At 46.4% G+C, this 17,669-nt stretch overlaps 1 protein-coding gene across 1 annotated transcript; it reads left to right on the top strand.

Moving 5' to 3' along the window:
• Window positions 1-6,003: 6,003 nt before the first annotated feature.
• On the top strand, window positions 6,004-13,295 carry KRT37 (keratin 37). The gene is made up of 7 exons (XM_002696020.5): window positions 6,004-6,475; window positions 8,667-8,749; window positions 9,724-9,880; window positions 10,194-10,355; window positions 10,444-10,569; window positions 11,256-11,476; window positions 13,057-13,295. Exons 1-7 carry the CDS (start codon window positions 6,047-6,049, stop codon window positions 13,175-13,177), a joined length of 1,299 nt encoding a protein of 432 aa, XP_002696066.2. The 5' UTR covers window positions 6,004-6,046; the 3' UTR covers window positions 13,178-13,295.
• The last annotated feature ends 4,374 nt before the right edge of the window (window positions 13,296-17,669 follow it).

Below are 17,669 nucleotides of genomic sequence, written 5' to 3'. Positions count from 1 at the left end.
GACAAAAACACAGGCTAACAGATTTTAAATGTGATCATTCAAACATTGGCTCCTCTTGCACTCAGAAACACCGTTTTGGTACAGTGGGCTTCATGTACACGGGATGATAGTCACAACAAAGCTCATCTATCTTCCTAAAGCAGCCCTTCTGTTCTCAAAGTGTTGGCCCCAGACCAGTGTCACCCAGGAATTTGTTAGAAATGCCAACTCTCAGGCCCGACCCCAGACCTATTGCATCAGAAACTCTGATGTGGGGCCTGGCAATCTACATTTTGTAAGCTCTCCAGGTGATTCTGATGTTGGTGAAAGTGTGAGAATCACCTGTGCAGATGTTACAAAAATAGGAGACCACATTTTTAGCCGTGAATTAGCCTGAGTTTGTTTAAATTGGCCTTAGAAATGCTCTGTGACTCTCTACGTGTGGGCTAAGTTACTTTAATTGTGTCCAACTTTTTGCGACCCTATGGAGTATAGCCTCTCAGGCTCCTCTGTCCATGGGATTCTCCAGGCAAGGATACTGGAGTGGATTTCCAGGCCCTCCTCCAGGGGATCTTCCTGATCTAGGGATCGAACTTGGGTCTCTTATTTCTCCTGCATTGGCAGGTGGGTTCATTACCACTAGCGCAACCTGTGAGTCTTCAGAGCTGTGTTTTCGTGTCATTCAGGGGCAGACCCCTGCTGGCTGCAATCTCACATTTCTGAGGTTGCACAGTGCTTCTCTTGAGCCCGTGTGCATAGCTCTGCTTCTGAGAGTGCCTGTGCTTGCCTCTTTTTTTCTTTGAAAATCCTCTTTGCCTGTCCAAATCTACTTATCTTTAAGGTTCCAGATCCAGTCTCTTTGATGTCCCTCTACCTTTCTATCTCTCCATGACCTCTCCTTCTCTGAGTTACATGACCTTTTCCTCTTTCTGCTCTGAGTTTTTTGAGAGGTGGGAGTTCTCTGCTTTGCCTCTGGTGCTTGGGAAGGGTTTTGCTGGGATAGGAGCTCATGAGTAATAGATCATTTGGAGAAGGTCACTGGGACAAGGCACCTCAGTGAATATTGCTTACATCTGTACATGGTGTAGTTATGGGGAAATGTCCCCAGGGGTCTCATTAACCGTATATAGAACCAGCTGGTGCCCAGGAGTATGGTGGTGACGTCAGCATAGTTCACATGAGAGGCTTGGACAAGAGGTTTTTCTGGGGAATCTGCTGGTTGCCTCTAAATCCAAATTCATCAGAAATTTCATTCTAGGGCCCCCACTGCAGAGTATAGGAACAACAGAGTGTATTCAGAGGAATAGCTTCAAACTGGTAAGGGGCTTTAGAACCTTGCTAAAGGAAGAATCAGGAATGGGAAATTGCAACCTTTTCATGAAGAGCTGAGGTCTGCCCATGTGGCAGAAGGACTGTACTTATCTTCTGTAAGCTCCCATGGGTAGACCTAGAAACTAAATTAACTAAAGGGCAAACTCTCTGACTTACTTGCTAATATATCACCAATATCCAGCACCCAAACCTGCCTGGCACAGCAGTGGTATTCAACAAATATTTGTTGAATGAATGAAAGAACAAATGAAAGCAATAGGCAGAAATATCATGGAAGGAGGTAGATTTGTTTCTGCATAAAGAACTTTCTAACAATCTCCTATATTGTTTAAAGCCCCTTTAAAGCAGAGCTAGCTGGTATTTATCTTTTTTTTTTTTTTCAAAAAAATGTTTGGATTTACAATGTTGTGCTAATTTCAGGTACACATCAAGTGATTCACTTATACATGCGTGCACGTGTGTTTAGTTGGTGCTTCAACTGTGTCTGACTCTCTGCGATCCTATGGACTGTAGCCCGCCAGGCTCCTCTGTCCATGGGATTCTCCAGGCAAGAATACTGGAGTGAGTTGCCATGTCCTCCTCCAGGGGATCTTCCCAACCCAGGGATCAAACCCAAGTCTCTTGTGTCTCCTGCTTTGGCAGGCGGGTTCTTTACCCCTAGCACCACTTGGGAAGCCCTCATATGTTCACATATATTCATTCTTTTTTAGATACTTTTCTCATATAAGTTACCACAGAATATTCAGTAGAGTTCCCTGTGCTATATGGTAAGTTGGTGAAAATCTGAAGGCATTCCCTCTGAGACCAGAGACAAGACAAGGATGTCCACTGGCACCACTTTTATTCAACATAATTTTGGAAGTCCTAGCCATGGCAATCAGAGAAGAAAAAGAAATAAAAGGCATCTAAATTGGAAAAGAAGAAATAAAACCATCACTGTTTGTAGATGACATGATACTATACATAGAAAATCCTAAAGATGCTACCAGAATACTAGTAGAACTCATCAATAAATTTGGTAAAGTTTCAGGTTACAAAAGTAACACACAGAAACTCTTGCCTTCCTATAGTGTATATACTAACAGTGAAAGACCAGAAAATTCTTTTTGGTAACCAAAAAAAGTAAAATATCTAGGAATAAACCTACCTAAGGAGACAAAAGACTTGTATTCTGAAAACTATAAGACTCTGATGAAAGAAATTGAAGATGATACAAACAGATGGAAAGATATTTATTTCTTGATTCCAGTGCCTTGCACAAAGCCTAGGAAACCATGAGCTATAGGAGTCAAGTGGCCAGTGACAGGATGGGCCATCTTTGAAAGTGGTAGGTGAGACAATGAATTGGAAGGTTATAAGGCAATGGCACCCCACTCCAGTACTCTTGCCTGGAAAATCCCATGGATGGAGGAGCCTGGTAGGCTATAGTCCATGGGGTCGCTAAGAGTCTGACACGACTGAGCGATTTCCCTTTCATTTTTCACTTTGATGCATTGGAGAAGGAAATGGGAACCCACTCCAGTGTTCTTGCCTGGAGAATCCCAGGGACGGCGGAGCCTGGTGGGCTGCCGTCTATGGGGTCGCACAGAGTCGGACACAACTGAAGCGACTTAGCAGCAGCAGCAGCAGCAGAATGCTAAAGGAGGAAAAGGAAATGGCAACCCACTCCAGTACTCTTGCCTGGAAACTTCCATGGATGGAGGAGCCTGGTAGGCTACAGTCCATGGTGTCACAAAGAGTGAGACACGACTGAGCGACTTCACTTTCTTTCTTTCTATAATTCCTTTTGGAGAAGGGAATGGCAACCCAGTCCAGTGTTCTTGCTTGGAGAATCCCATGGACAGAGGGGCCTGGTGGGCTGTGGTCTATGGGGTTGCAAAAAGTCGGACACGACTAAGCAACTAACACACATAAAAAACACACACACATACACACACAATGCTAAAGGCTCCTAGACTAGAGGACTTTGAGATCTCTTTGGGCTTGGAGAGTCCATGTTTTAAAGTTCCCTGGTGGCTCAGTGGTTAAAAACGTGCCTGCCAATGCAGGAGAGGTGGGTTGGGTCTCTGGGTTGGGAAGATCCCCTGGAAAAGGAAATGACAACTTATTCCAGTATTCTTGCCTGGGAAGTCCCACAGACAGAAAGAGCCTGATGGGCTACAGTCCACAGGGTTGCGCAAGAGTCAGACAAGATTGAGTGACTAAACAACAGCAAAATATGTACTGCTGCCTCAGGGGCCCTCGTGGTGAATTCATTCATCTTAGGAGTGGGGTCAAGGTAGCATCTTCGTTAGCATAGCCTGGAAGCTGGCTGGCTGCCCTTTTCCAGGGGTTATTGAACAACAGGACACTTTGTTTGAGGAATAGAAGAGGCCATAAAGCTTCTGATCCTCTGAGTGTGTCTGAAGATCAAGGACATTCAAATTTTGTTCTAGAGTCTCCTAGAGTCACAGACAACCAAGGTAAGTGACTTTCAAAGAAAATACAGGAAGTTTCAAAAGATGAAAGATCAAAGTTCTTGAATGTATATCTTCTTAAATAAGATGAGGAAGAAGTCAGTCAATGAGAGGACCAGTATCTAACAAGGGAAGATGCCAGAAAGCAGGGGGAGACATCTGAGAACAGACATCAAAAAATACTAACCATGCCCACCTTAATTAGCCTATGGACACCAATACACAGGAGCATAATTTAAGTTCTTGAGAATCTTGAATTACCTAGTTTCATTCATTAGTTTTTTCCCTCAATTCCAAAAATTATGCTTTACACTTGTGTAGGGAACGTCTAAATTGCCAAAATTAGTTGTATTTTCATTTTAATCTAGTTTAAAATACTTTAATTTCTCATTTGACTTTGGCGCATGGATTCTTAAAAAGTGTGTTATCAGGTCCTTGTTAGTTATTCATTTAAAATATAGCAGAGTGTACATGTCCATCCCGAACTCCCTAACTGTCCCTTCACCTGCTCTAGAGCACATGGAACTCTGCTCAATGTATGTGGCAGCCTGGGTGGGAGGGGAGTTTGGGGGAGAATGGGTACATGTACATGCATGGCTGAGTCCCTTCGTTGTTCACATGCGGCTATCACAACATTGTTTAATGGGCTATACCCCAATACAAAATAAAACTTTTTTTTTTTTTTTTTAAGTGTGTTATTCAGTTTTCAACCACCAAAATCAGCTTGGAATTTAGGTTTCTCTTTCATTGTCTGGCCTAGTGTTTTCCCCTCATATTTACATAGGAAACTTCCATCTCTTTTCTGTTACTTTCGTTCTAAAGGAACCCAGATATTTATTTTTCCTTAGATCTGAGGAGAATCAGCTTCCAGGCCAAGTGTCCTGTCTTTGACTCCCCTTAACTGAAGACTAAATATGAAATGGTCCTGGCATTCAAGGCTTCCAACAACCTGGACCAAACACAGCTTTCCAGTGTTGGCATATAGTCTTCACAGTAAGTGCCCACACAGGTAGACTATTTTCCATTTCTCAAACGTGTTTCATTCTGTTCATTCATTCTGTATGAGAAATGCTCTTCCCCCCAACCCTTTCTGGAAGCCATCATTCAAAGCACATTTATTTTTATTTTTTGATGTGGACCATTTTTAAAGTGTTTATTGAATTTGTGACAATATTTCTTCTGTTTTATGTTTGATTTTTTGGCCATGAGGCATGTGGGATCTCAGCTCCATGACCAGGGATTGAACCCCACACCTCCTGTGTTTGGAGGCAAAGTATTAACCACTGGACTAGCATGGAAGTCCCCAAAACACATTTTAAGTGTTCCTATTGGACTTCCCTGATGGCCCAGTGGTTAAGAATCTGCCTACCAATGCAGGGGACATGGGATCGATCCCTGGTCCAGGAAGACCCCCCGTGCTACAGGGCAACTACGCCTGTGCGCCACAACTATTAAACCTGTGTTCTTAGAGCCCGCACATCACAGCAAAGAGTAGCCCCTGTTCACCAAACAAAGAAAGCCCATATGCAGCAATGAAGACCCAGCACAGCCAAAAATACATAAATAGAAAAATAATTTAACTATTCCCTTTTCCATGAAGTCTTTCTGGTCTGTCCATGTGTTTTCTTCTACTTAAAATCATCATAGTTCTTTAAGAATTTTTTTAATTAAAAAATTATTTTCTAGCATTCTCTATTATTGCCTTTTTAATATCAAGATCACTAAATTTCTTATCCTTCTTATTAAAATAGAACTCCCTCCCTCCAGCAGTGTCCCACAATGCATAGTCCACACCAATCTGCTGAAATGAACTCCTGACTTTTTCCTTTCCTCAGTGTGCCCACTGGATTAATATTTTAAACTTGCCATGATGGGAACATTCAGTGGCAGGAAAAGAGTATGGAAGTGAGAGCAATTTTGAGGACATTGTTGGAGGCTCTGGTTCTCCGTGCCTTCACAGGGATCAGTGGACAGAGGGGTGAGAGACAAAAGCCGCAGGAGGTGGCAGCTCAAAGACGACCTCATTTTCCCTGTTTTCTAGGACCCTGCGGTCAGGCGAGGCTGTGTGGGTCATGGCCTCTTTCATGAGCTTATTAACTCTTTACAGGGGACAAGCTCAACTGAGTAATAGCGGTTGTTTAAGAATCCATATACATATTCATGAGGAAAACGCCAGTTTTCTTGTACCAGCGCCCACGATAGGCCTATATAAGGTCTAGGAAAGAGGGAGGTTTCAAACTCGAGCAAATCCAACCGTGGACAAAGCAAGAGTCTTGGCCATGACTTTCATCAGCTGCAGTTCTCTCCTCAGTGGGCCGCTCTCACAGGCCGGGGCCGCCCCCCTGGGCCTCTTGGCCACCCTGGCACACGCCAACCGAGTCCGAGTGGGCACAACCCCCCTCGGCCGACCCAGCCTCTGTCTGCGCCACAGCTGCAACGCTGCCTGCCCTCTGCCGGGCACCTGCGACATTCCAGGCAACAGCGGAATCTGCGGGACCTTCGGCGAAGGCTTCTTCAACAGCCATGAGAAGGAGACCATGCAGTTCTTGAATGACCGGCTGGCCAGCTACCTGGAGAGGGTGCGCCGGCTGGAGCGGGACAACGCGGAGCTGGAGAGCCAGATCCGAGAGCTGAGCAAATGCCCTGAGTCCACCGTGTGTCCGGACTATCAGAGCCACTTCCGCATCATCGAGGAGCTGCAGCAGAAGGTGAGGTTTGTGATGCTTCCCATCAGAGGTGGGCAACCAACAGTTCTTAGGCCAAAGTCAACCTCTTGCCTGACTTTGTAAATAAAGTTTTATTGGTACACAGCCATGCTCATTCACTGAGGTACTGTCTCTGGCTGCTTTTATGCTCCAATGGCAGAGTCCAGTAGTCGTGATAGAGATACATGGTCTGCAAAGCCTGAAGGATTAACTGTCTGGCTCTTTTACATGACTGACCTTTGCACTAAATGTTCAGGGCCTGGACTGATGGTGGGATTAGCTGTAGCTGATTTTTTTTTTTTAATTGAAGTGTAGTTGACTTACAATGCTCTGTTAATTTCTCCTGTACAGTAAAGTGATTCAGTTATACATATGTATATATACTTTTTAATATTCTTAAAAATTTTTTTTTGATGTGGATCATTTTTTAAAAGTATTGAAATGTTACAGTACTGTTTCTGTTGTTAATGTTTTGGTTTTTTGACTGCAAGGCATGTGGGATCTTAGCTTCCCCACCAGGGATTAAATCTGCACCTCTTGCAGAAATCTTAACCACAGGACCACCAGGGTAGTCCCTATATTATTTTAAATATTCTTTTCAATTATGGTTTATCCCAGGATATTGAGTATAGTTCCCTGAGCTGTACAGTTTATCCAGTCTTTGTATAATAGTTTGCACCTGCTAACCCCAGACTTGGGGGGAAGAGAGTCTCTTGAGTGAAGGTGAATGTGAATATGTAAAGGATAAGATCCAGCATTTGATTCTCTGGGATTCTGAGTTTATGATAACTTACAATTCTTCAATTGTAGTTGCAAAAACAGTGCAAGTTAAGTTCTGGTGCTGTTAAAGGGGTCAGGGATATATGTTCTATGTCCTTTAAGAGCCAGTGTATTCAGTAGCATTGATCTGTTATGTATATCTGCTCTCCCCTTCAATTATAAATAGAATGCTTCTGTAGAGCTTACTTAGTTTTGGAAACAGAAAGACAGAGAATGTCAGAATAAGGGCCATGGAGCTATGGCTAGATTCAGAGAAGAACTTTGAGGAGGTTGACCAACCAGTGGTAGAGACAACTTATTAAGACTGGATCCTACCTTAAGTGTAAGTTGGTATAGCCACTATGGAAAACAGTATGGAGGTTCCCAGAAAACTAATTCTAACAGAATAGAATTATGATAATAGAATTATCATATGATCCAGTAATTCCATTCCTGGAAATATACCCAGACAAAAATATAATTCAGGATCAGAAAGATACATGCACCCCCAGTGTTCATAGCGGCACTATTTATAATATCCAAATCAGGGAAACAATATAAATGGCTATCAACAGATGAATGGATAAAGAAGATGTACATATACAAAATGGAATATTACTTAGCCATAAAAGGAATGAAATAATGTCATTCCCAGCAACATGGTTGCAACTAGAGATTATCACACTAAGTGAAGTAAGTCAGAAAAAGACAAATTCCATATCATATCACTTATATGTGGAATCTAAAATATGGCAAAATGAACCTATCTACAAAACAGAAATAGGCTCACAGACATAGAGAGCAGAGTAGTGGTTGTCAAGGGAATGGCGGGAAGGGAGAGGGATGGACTAAAAGTTTGGGGCTAATGACAAACCATTACATCGAGAATGGATAAACAACAAGGTTCTAATATATAGCACAGGGAACTATATTCAATATCCTGTGATAAACCATAATGGAAAAGAATATAAAAAAGAATGTATATATATGTATAACTAAGTCACTTTGCTGTATAGCAGAGACTGGCACAACATTGTAAATCAACTATACTTCAAGGAAAAAAAAGTTAAAAAAGAATGGATCCCATCTTACCTGAAACTTTCATAACCAGCCCATTGTTCTGTGGCCTAGATTCTGGCTCTTCTTGTTTATATCAGATTAAGCCTCAGATCTGGCAAAATAATAAGTCTTAGCTATGTGTTCAGTTTACTACTATCTCCCACCTCTTGCTTCCTTTGGCTCTACACGTTCCCCTTTGCCATGCACCCTCTTGCGTGTGCCCCTTCCATGCCACAGCAGCATTGCTCACACGTTTGGGAGTTTGTGTTGTCAAGGTGATGTTGTAGATTGAACCCAGCCAATGGCTCTTCTTTTGACTGAGGCCATAGGTGACTCTGGGAATAAATGAATCCCTGAGTGTGCTTTCTTTCCTCAGATCCTGTGCGTCAAATCTGAGAACAACAAGCTGGTCGTGCAAATAGACAATGCCAAACTAGCTGCAGATGACTTCAGGACCAAGTGAGTTGGGGTAGCACGCTTGGGGGAGGATCCAGATGCCTACCTTGATGCCTCTCTGGTGATGCACCTGGCATCAGAGATGCAATCAACCAAGGGCCCAAACCAACAGTTACAGCTGACATAAACAGAGGGCATTAAGTTCAAGGTCTTGAGAAAACACCCCTGGCCTTCTGCAGTTGTTTAGCCATTATAGTTTACAGTGTGATTTGAAATGCTTCCTCCACTTGATTCTGTGTAAGAAGACCCCGGTGAGGCGGGCAGGGCAGTGCTGGTGTCTGCTTTCTGAAGACATGGGGCCCAGAGCCGCAAGGGAACTTGCCAACTGGAAGTCACATGGCTGTTGAGCAGTAGAACCAGAACTCGCCCCCTCATTTCCTATCCGAGGTCATTTTGTAGGAAATTCTGCTGCTTTGGTAAAAGATGTATCTCTGCAATGCAGCTCCACCAATTTGTGAGCTCTAGTAATTCATGATAGAAATCGGGAGCCTGGAGCCATGTGGAGGTCAGAGGGTTTACATTCCCTGAGAGGGTCCAGCGGGGCAGCAGGAAGGACGTTACAGTCTATTGTCTTTCTTCTGGGCACTGTGGACGCCTCACTCCCCCGGGGTGAAAGAAGCTTCTTCCCATCCTGGCGGTTTGGCTCCTAATCTGGGACAGAGTCCAAGGTCCATCTCAGTTGGGGGGCATGGAAGATGAGGGTCTACTCTGCCGCTTCCCCTTTGGCCATCTTCCCTCGAGGGCAGCAGTGTCCGCGGGCCATGCTGGTATCCTCAGGACCGGCCGCTCTGCCTGGTTGTCCTAGGTGCTTAGTGTTGAATGAGTGAGAATCACCCTGCAGTTTCTGTGAGCACACGACCCAGGCAATGCCAACTCACGACTGGACAGCAGAGAGAAGGCCAGCGAGTCACCCTGTGGGTTGTGTCCCATGGGCCCTCTTCTCTTTAACCCCAATCCCTGCGTCTGCCCTGGTGAAGGTTCCAGACGGAGCACTCCCTCTGCCAGCTGGTGGAAGCTGATGTCTGCGGGATGCACAGGGCGCTGGATGACCTCACACTTGCCAAAGCTGACTTGGAGGCCCAGCTGGAGTCCCGGAAGGAGGAGCTGCTCTGCCTCAAGAAGAACCATGAGCAGGTGCTGGGGCCCTTTGGGTGGCACATGGAGATGTCCTGGGGTGAATTCAGGCTTCTTCAGAGGAAGCAATGAGGCTCTTCCTCCTGCTCGGGGTAGATACTTGTGCTCTGTGGTTAAGCCTCAAAGGGCAGTTCTGGCTTTCACGGGGAGCCCACCCACTGAATGGCTTCAGAAACTACCACACTGATGCAGACAGTGCCTCGTCCTCAGAGGAGTGCAGGGAAATCACTGGAGCGAATGGGAAGTAGGAGGTGAGGCTCTGAGTGGAGGGCAGCAGGAGCCCCACCAACGGGATGTCCTCCTGTGTCCGTAGGAAGTCCACACTCTGAAGTGTCAGCTGGGAGATAAGCTCAAGATTGAGCTGGACGTGGAGCCCACTGTGGACCTGGGCAGGGTGTTGGAAGAGATGCGGGGCCAGTACGAGGCCATGGTGGAGACCAACCTCCGTGACGTGGAGCAGTGGTTCCAAACTCAGGTGAGGGAGGTGCTGCGGAGCAGGGAGGGATCCGGCTGCATCTGGCCAGGGAGGTGATCGATCACTTCTCTGTGTGTTTGTGCTACAGTCTGAAGGCATCAGCCTGCAGGCCATGTCCTGCTCAGAGGAGCTGCAGTGCTGCCAGTCGGAGATCCTGGAGCTTCGACGCACAGTGAACGCCCTGGAGGTGGAGCTGCAGGCTCAGCACACGCTGGTGAGTTCCTCTGGGAGCGTGGAAGACTCAGGTGGGCTCCCGCTTCTCATGGGCAGTCCCCAGGTTCAGTACATGCCTCACTTAGATATCGTCCAAGGACCCAGCTTTAACCTTGACTTCTTTGCCTTTGGGCTTCCCTGATGGCTCAGTTGGTAAAGAATCCGCCTGCAATGCAGGAGACCCCAGTTTGATTCCTGGGTCGGGAAGATCCACTGGAGAAGAGAATTGGCTACCCATTCCAGTATTCTTGGGCTTCCCTTGTGGCTCAGCTGGTAAAGAATCTGCCCGCAATGTGGGAGACCTGGGTTCGATCCCTGGGAAGATCCCCTGGAGAAGGGAAAGGCTACCCACTCCAGTATTCTGGCCTGCAGAACTCCATGGACTGAATAGTCCATGGGGGTCGCAAAGAGTTGGACACAACTGAGTGACTTTCACTTTCACTTTCTTTGCCTTTGCAAGAACTCTCTAGTGTGTGTGGATGCTGAGGAAGTGAACATTCATGCAGTGAGGGAGGTTCTGCAAACATCTTCTAGGGTCTATGATGAAGAGCCACAGCGTGTTGTTAGTTGTTGCTGCTGAGGACTTGCTCTCTGAGCCTAATGACGGCTTGGGGTGTCATGGTCTGAAGGGGTTGAGGACAGGGTCCGTGACTTTTAATCTCTTCCCCTCTTTCTTTGGTATCACAGAAGGACTGTCTGCAGAACTCACTGGGTGAATCTGAGGCCCACTTCGGCACTGAGCTGGCCCAGATGCAGAGCCTCATCAGCAACATAGAGGAGCAGCTGTCTGAGATCCGGGCTGACCTGGAGCGGCAGAACCAGGAGTACCAGGTGCTGCTGGATGTCAAGGCCCAGTTGGAGTGTGAGATTGCCACATACCGGAACCTTCTGGAAAACGAGGACTGCAAGTACGTAGCCTGATGTTGTTTATATCAATATCATGTGTAAAAGCAGAGACCTCTTAGTGGGAATGAACTAAAAGGAGGGAGTGGCATTGCAGATTCTACCTCTGAGGACAGACTTGCTCCCCAGGAAGCCTGGTGCTGCTTGGACATGGAGGAAGGTGTGTAAGAATTCTGAAACTCACGCCATCCATGTTACGTTTCCAGGTGCTAGTCACTCCCACCGGGGCTAACATACTCAGGCTTCAGTACATTTAGGTTTTGCTAAATTCCTTCTGGAATATCCCAGGAGCGTCACTTTCAGCATTTAAAAATATTGCGTGGAGCACTGGTACCTATTCTCTCGTTTTTAGTCTCTCAGTAGGACTGTGACATATGTGGACAGATGGTGTACCCCTCCGAGCAGTCAGGAACAGGGTCGGGGCTGTGTTTATAAATGCTTTGCTGTTGTTTCATCATTCAGTTGTGTCCGACTTTCTTTGACCCCATGGACTGTAGCCCACCAGGCTCCTGGGGTTCTGGGTTCTGGGGTTCTCTAGGCAAGAATCCTGGAGTGGGTAGCCATTTCCTTCTCCAGGGGATCTTCCTGACCCAGGAATTGAACCCGAATCTTCTGGGCCTCCTGTGCCTGCAGGTGGATTCTTTACCGCTGAGCCACCTGGGAAGCCCCCAGTGGCTGTGTTGAAATTGAGAGGGTGGCTGGCCTTGGCCTGTTCCTGCTCCACCTGCTTTCTGCCTTTATCTCCGCTGTGTTCCTTTCCTCGTAGGAGAGAACACTGGCTTTGCACAAGGCGCTCTAAGCTCTGGCTGTAGCCTCACTGAGAACTCGGAACAGTCCCTCCCCTTTCTAGGCTTAGAGGGACCTGTATGGCCTAAGCTCCGCTTTGCTCTTCCAATTCTTTTTAAATTTATTTGGCTGCACCAGGTCTTAGCTGCAGCACATAGGATTTTCAGTCTTTGTTGTGGCATGCAGGATCTCAAACTGTGGCATGTGGGATCTGTCATTGTGGCATGAGGACTCTTAGTTGAGGCATGTGGGATCCAGTTCCCTGACCGGGGCTTCAACCCAGGCCCCCTGCACTGGGAGCATGGAGTCTCAGCTACTGAACCACAAGAGAAATCCCCTGCTCTTCCAGTTCTAAAGTGCCTATTTATTTTGGACTTTCATGCACTTCTCATTCATTCTTGTTGTTCAGTCTCTCAGTTGTGTCCAACTCTTTGTGACCCCATGGACTGTAGCACACCAGGCCTCTCTGTCCCTCACCATCTCCTAAAGTTTGCCCAAGTTCATGTCCATTGCATGCGTGTTGCCATCCAGCCATCTCATCCCCTGATCCCCTCTTCTCCTTCTATCCTCAATCTTTCCCAGCAGCAGGGACTTCTCCAATGGTCAGCTGTTTGCATCAGGTGACCAAAATACTGGAGTTTCAGATTCAGCATCAGTCCTTCCAATGAGTATTCAGGGTTGATTTCCCTTAAGATTGACTGGTTTGATCTCCTTGCTGTCCAAGGGACTCTCAGGAGTCTTCCCCAGCACCACAATTCATGCCAATGTTTAAACACTTTTTTTTTTTCTCTCTCTACAGGCTCCCCTGCAACCCGTGTGCAACCCCAGTCTCCAGCACCTGTGTGGGTTCTTCAGCCTGTACCTCCTGCTATCCCTGCCTTTCTGGGCCTGCTGGGTCCTGCTCATCACCTCGATGCTGAATTACTCCTCACCTGGAGGAGCCAGAAAATGGCAAACGCCTGTAGTGCCTTGGCTCCATCCCCCAGGCCTGCCACCCCAGGCCTTTCTGCCCCAGTCAGCCTATGGGGAGACTGAAGGCAGGAAGAACTTCTCTACTGATGGGCTTTCTGGTCCAGCCACTCAGCCCTGGCCCTTGGATTTGTCCTTCCTCCTTTCAGAGTGTCCTGACTGCTCTACTTTCTCTCTTCTGCTGCCTCCTGGTCTTTCAGACCTTGCTTTTAATTTTCTAATAAACTTCATTTCTGCAGCATAAAGAGCCCAGTGCCTGCGGGTCTGTTCCTTCATCCCATGCTGAGTGATGCTGAGAGTGATGCTGTGGAGCTCCCTGAGCCAGGCATTCGTGTAGAAGCAGAGATTGTGGTTTACTCACAGGGTGGTTCTGGGAGAGGGCAAAGCCAGTGAGGACTGTGGCTAAAATATGAAAGTTCAGCAAAATGGCACAGGGGAGAAATACCTAGCTCTTGACCTGATCAAGCCTGATCACAGAGCCAAACTGCAGAGCTAAATACAAACATACAGACTAAATAACACCCCCCACGCCCCCACCTTTTTATCTGGATGAAGCCAGCTGGTCCTTGAGCAAAGGAAAAACTCAGATCAGAACTTCTGCTGGCCCCTCCAGAATACTTTCCTTTAAGTAAGTTTTCGTGATCACATGCTCATTATGAGCAAGGCATCGTCTTGGGGCTTTATAAACACTGGGACACAGGGTCCCACAAAAACCCTGCAAAGAGGGAGTGGCTATTACCATTTTTAGCGGGGGTGCTGAATCAAGGCTTGAAGCCCAGTTTCTTTGAATTATATCCAAAGTCCATACTTTGGAAGCTTTGAAGAGGCAAAAATTAAACATGAGAAAATTTAGGACAGTAGTTCTAAAATTGTGGTCCTCCAACCAGTAATACCAGCATCATTTGAGAACTTGGTGGAAATGCATCTTCTTGGGCCCCACCCCCAGGCTTTCTGAGTAAGCAGTCTGTTTCATTGAGCCTTCCAGGTAATTCTATGCATAATCAAGTTTAAGAACCACTGTTAGGGGGTTTATTTGGGAAGTGAGATCACTGCAGAAGGGATGGGCCTTACTCCCCTGATCTCATGGATGAGGAACTCTTGATCCCATTGAGTTAGTGGTGAACATGTTGAGCAATGGTAATTGCTGAGCTGATCGCTATATCAATCTGCTGCTGCTGCTAAGTCACTTCAGTTGTGTCCGACTCTGTGTGACCCCATAGACGGCAGCCCACCAGGCTCCCCCGTCCCTGGGATTCTCCAGAACTGTCTTCTGGTTCCAAGACACATGAACCAGAAGCTCCATATTTTGGCAGTGATGGCTAAAAAGAGCATGTCTCCAGAAAGCAGCATCAGAACTGGCCAAGTAGTAAGTAGTGAGTTCCCCATAACTGGAAGCATTCAAAGAGGGCTTTTATAACCACATGGTGAAGACACTGAGGAAGTCATTCAGGTGTCTGATGGAGCTGGATAAGATGGTTGTAGAGGGTCTTCTAGCCCCTCAAATTGATGACTTTCTGCTTTCTAGGTCTTATTAATCAGTGAAACTACAAGCAGAGCCAAAACACTGAATCCAGCAGCTGGTTCTTGTCTTCCCTCTCTACCCCTTGAACTCTCTGAATCAGAGTAGCTTGCTGAGAAATTTGCAAAGTCTAGCCCATCCTCTGCAGGAGTGACCACAGTCCCAAGTCTCAGGGATCTCCATGGTTTTAAGTCAGAACCTGGCTGCTGTGCCTCCAACTGCTCTCAAGCCTGGAAACCTACCTATTGGCCACTGTCTCTGCAAACAGGACTGATTTGCTTGGGAGCCATCAGGACTTGCTTCGTAGGAAGCTCTGGAAGGTCAGAGGCTGTTCACCCTTCCCTCCCCTCCCCTCCCCTCCCCTGTGCCTCTGCTCTTTTCCCAAGTGTAGAGCTGTGTGGGCACAGGCGATGCATCCCTGAGACACATATCCAAGAGTGGGTCCCAATAAGAAAGAGCAATCTCAATCAGTCTTAATTTAGCTCCCCAGCCCAAACACCTTTGCTTCTCCTTTGTACTTATATAGCTCCTTTCATCCAACAAGTTCAAAGCCATTTAACAAAATAAAGCCACTTACTCTTGCACCATGAGAGAGGAGGGAAGCATTGTTCTTCCCATGTAAGGAGATGGAGAGGAGGTGAGTCATTCAGTGGTGGAAGGATTCTTCTGGTGACATGAAATGAGTCAGTGGGGCCTCAAGGTGACTGACCTGTGTTTCTTAAGTTCATATACAATGCCTTGTCATCTATAATTAAAATATTAGCTTTGATGAGACATTGTGTGTCTGTGTGTGTGTCTGTGTGTGAATGTGTGAAGTGGTTTGGGAAGAAATGCTGGGTAAAGGAGATAATTATGCTTGGGAAGGTGTGAAGAGCTTCCCTGGAAACCAAACAATCCTTTATTACCATCATCACTACCATCACCACCACCACAATTATCTTTTTCATCATCACCATCACCATCATCACCATCGCTACCATCATCATCGTCATTATGTATCTTCATCATTATCATCATCACTGATGCTTACACTCTCTGAGCTCTTACTAATTAGCCAGGCACTAATTTAAGTTAGGGATAAGTTTACATACATACACTCATTTAACCCTATAGCAATCCTATGAAGCCAATATTATTGTTATCCCCATTTTGCAGATGAGGAACCAAAGCTCAGAAAGGCTAAATAACAGCTGAAAGCCTAAATAACAGAAAGGCTAAAGGCCCAAGGACACACAGCTACTCAGTGGGGAAGCCAGGGTTCAGACCCAGGTAGTCTTCCTGCAGCAACTGTTCTTCCAACCATTGTGCTGTACAGAGGCCAAGTCTCAGTTTGTGTCAGCAGAACAACAGAACCATAATCGCACCAATGTTTTGATTTGTTTTCCTTGAAGGGAATAAGACAGTGTTTATGCTTGAGCATCCTTTCATATCTGAGAACTTATGCCATAAAATGAAAATAGCATGAGGAGCCTGGCAATTGTGATGGTGGGAAATCATCAAAGAAGGCTAGTCACTCTCCGCCATTACTAGGACCACTTTGTCCATTGAGGTAGAGAAGGAGAAGAGAAATAGAACCCTGTATGTATGTTCATCATTTTACCATTTACAAAGTGCTTTCACATCTGTTATCCAACTGGAGCCCCCACCCCCAAACCCTGAGAGAGACAGAACAGGTTCCGCAATCTGCATTTTGCAGCAGAAGAAGTTCAAAGTTAGGGATGCACTCAAGCCCAAGTCTTCTCCTTCCTGGCGCATTACCCTGAACCAAACTGCCAAGCATTTTACTGAGGTACCTCTGGATAAAACTTTAGATTTAGACTCTCTCCGAGGCTGGGGGGATGGTTAGATGGTTGGATGGCATCACTGGCTCAATGGACTTGAGTTTGAGCAAGCTCCAGGAGATGGTGAAGGACAGGGAAGCCTGGTGTGCTGCAGTCCATGGGGTCACAAAGAGTCGGATATGACTGAGGGACTGAACAACAGCAATAAGTCTGGGGGGAGCTGGCTGAGATGGATTTTGCAGGGCCTGGGAATCCCCCAAAGGATAATCTTCCCAGTGCATCCTCTCACCCTGCAATGTCCTCCCTGCCCACCACATTGCAGGCTGAGTCTCCTGGCCTCCTTCAGCTGAGGCTCCCCTTTAGGCTAGTTTTTGTACCCACACTTCTCTTGCCTCCCTTCCCCTTTCCTCCCCCAGCTTGTCAGACATCCTAAACATGTGGTTTGTTCATTCACATTAGCTTCAAGGCCCTCTGCCAAGAGGCCTCCACCACCAGTATCTCTCTCTGATTCTGAGGGTGGCCACTGTGTCCACCTACCAGCAGGGTCACCCATCACCTCTATTTCTCCCTGCTAATATTGTTCCCTTTTCTAGAAAGAGGAAGCTCTTACACTTGCTTGACTCAGCATTGCCTCTTTTCTATCTTCTGTCCCATGCCCCATCCCTTGAAGCCTCCTTCACCTGCTTTGAAACTCATCTCAATGACCACAGATTCTACAGGGATGCTTCAGAACCACCAAGAAATGAGAACTGATATTAAAATAAAATAACTCATTACCAGGCCTGGTTGAAGAAAAGATTCTTAAAGGGATTAGGGATTAGTGAGATCAGTTGTTTGAAACCAACCTCTGAGTCACCTAGAGAGTAGAGTCACCAATAAATTTCCTTTAGGGGACAAGGAGATAATCTGAAATGGCTGCATCCGTCACCTCTTGGCTGAGAATCATGAACTGGGTTGAAATGGCCTGACTGGAGTTTGGGGCAGGAACAAGTGTGGGAAAAGAGGGAGGGGGAAGGAAGGAATTGTTTTTTTTTTGGAGAGGAGGTGAAGGGCTCAATTATATTACCGTACATTAGAGTTAGTTATAGGCTTGACTGCCTGCTCAGCGGGACTGAGACCACATCATTTGCTTGTCCCCCACAA

The sequence above is a fragment of the Bos taurus genome, chromosome 19, assembly GCF_002263795.3.
Source record: "Bos taurus isolate L1 Dominette 01449 registration number 42190680 breed Hereford chromosome 19, ARS-UCD2.0, whole genome shotgun sequence".
Taxonomy (NCBI): domain Eukaryota; kingdom Metazoa; phylum Chordata; class Mammalia; order Artiodactyla; family Bovidae; genus Bos; species Bos taurus.
Note: the sequence above shows the minus strand (reverse complement) of the source record. Positions and strands in the feature narration are given on the sequence as shown.

Excerpts from the sequence above, each read along its gene's own strand:
- KRT37 (XM_002696020.5), top strand. The coding sequence starts at position 6,047 with ATGACTTTCATCAGCTGCAGTTCTCTCCTCAGTGGGCCGCTCTCACAG. Across the intron at positions 6,476-8,666 it reads TCGAGGAGCTGCAGCAGAAG|ATCCTGTGCGTCAAATCTGA; the intron begins GTGAGGTTTGTG and ends TTCTTTCCTCAG. Across the intron at positions 10,570-11,255 it reads TGCAGGCTCAGCACACGCTG|AAGGACTGTCTGCAGAACTC; the intron begins GTGAGTTCCTCT and ends TTGGTATCACAG.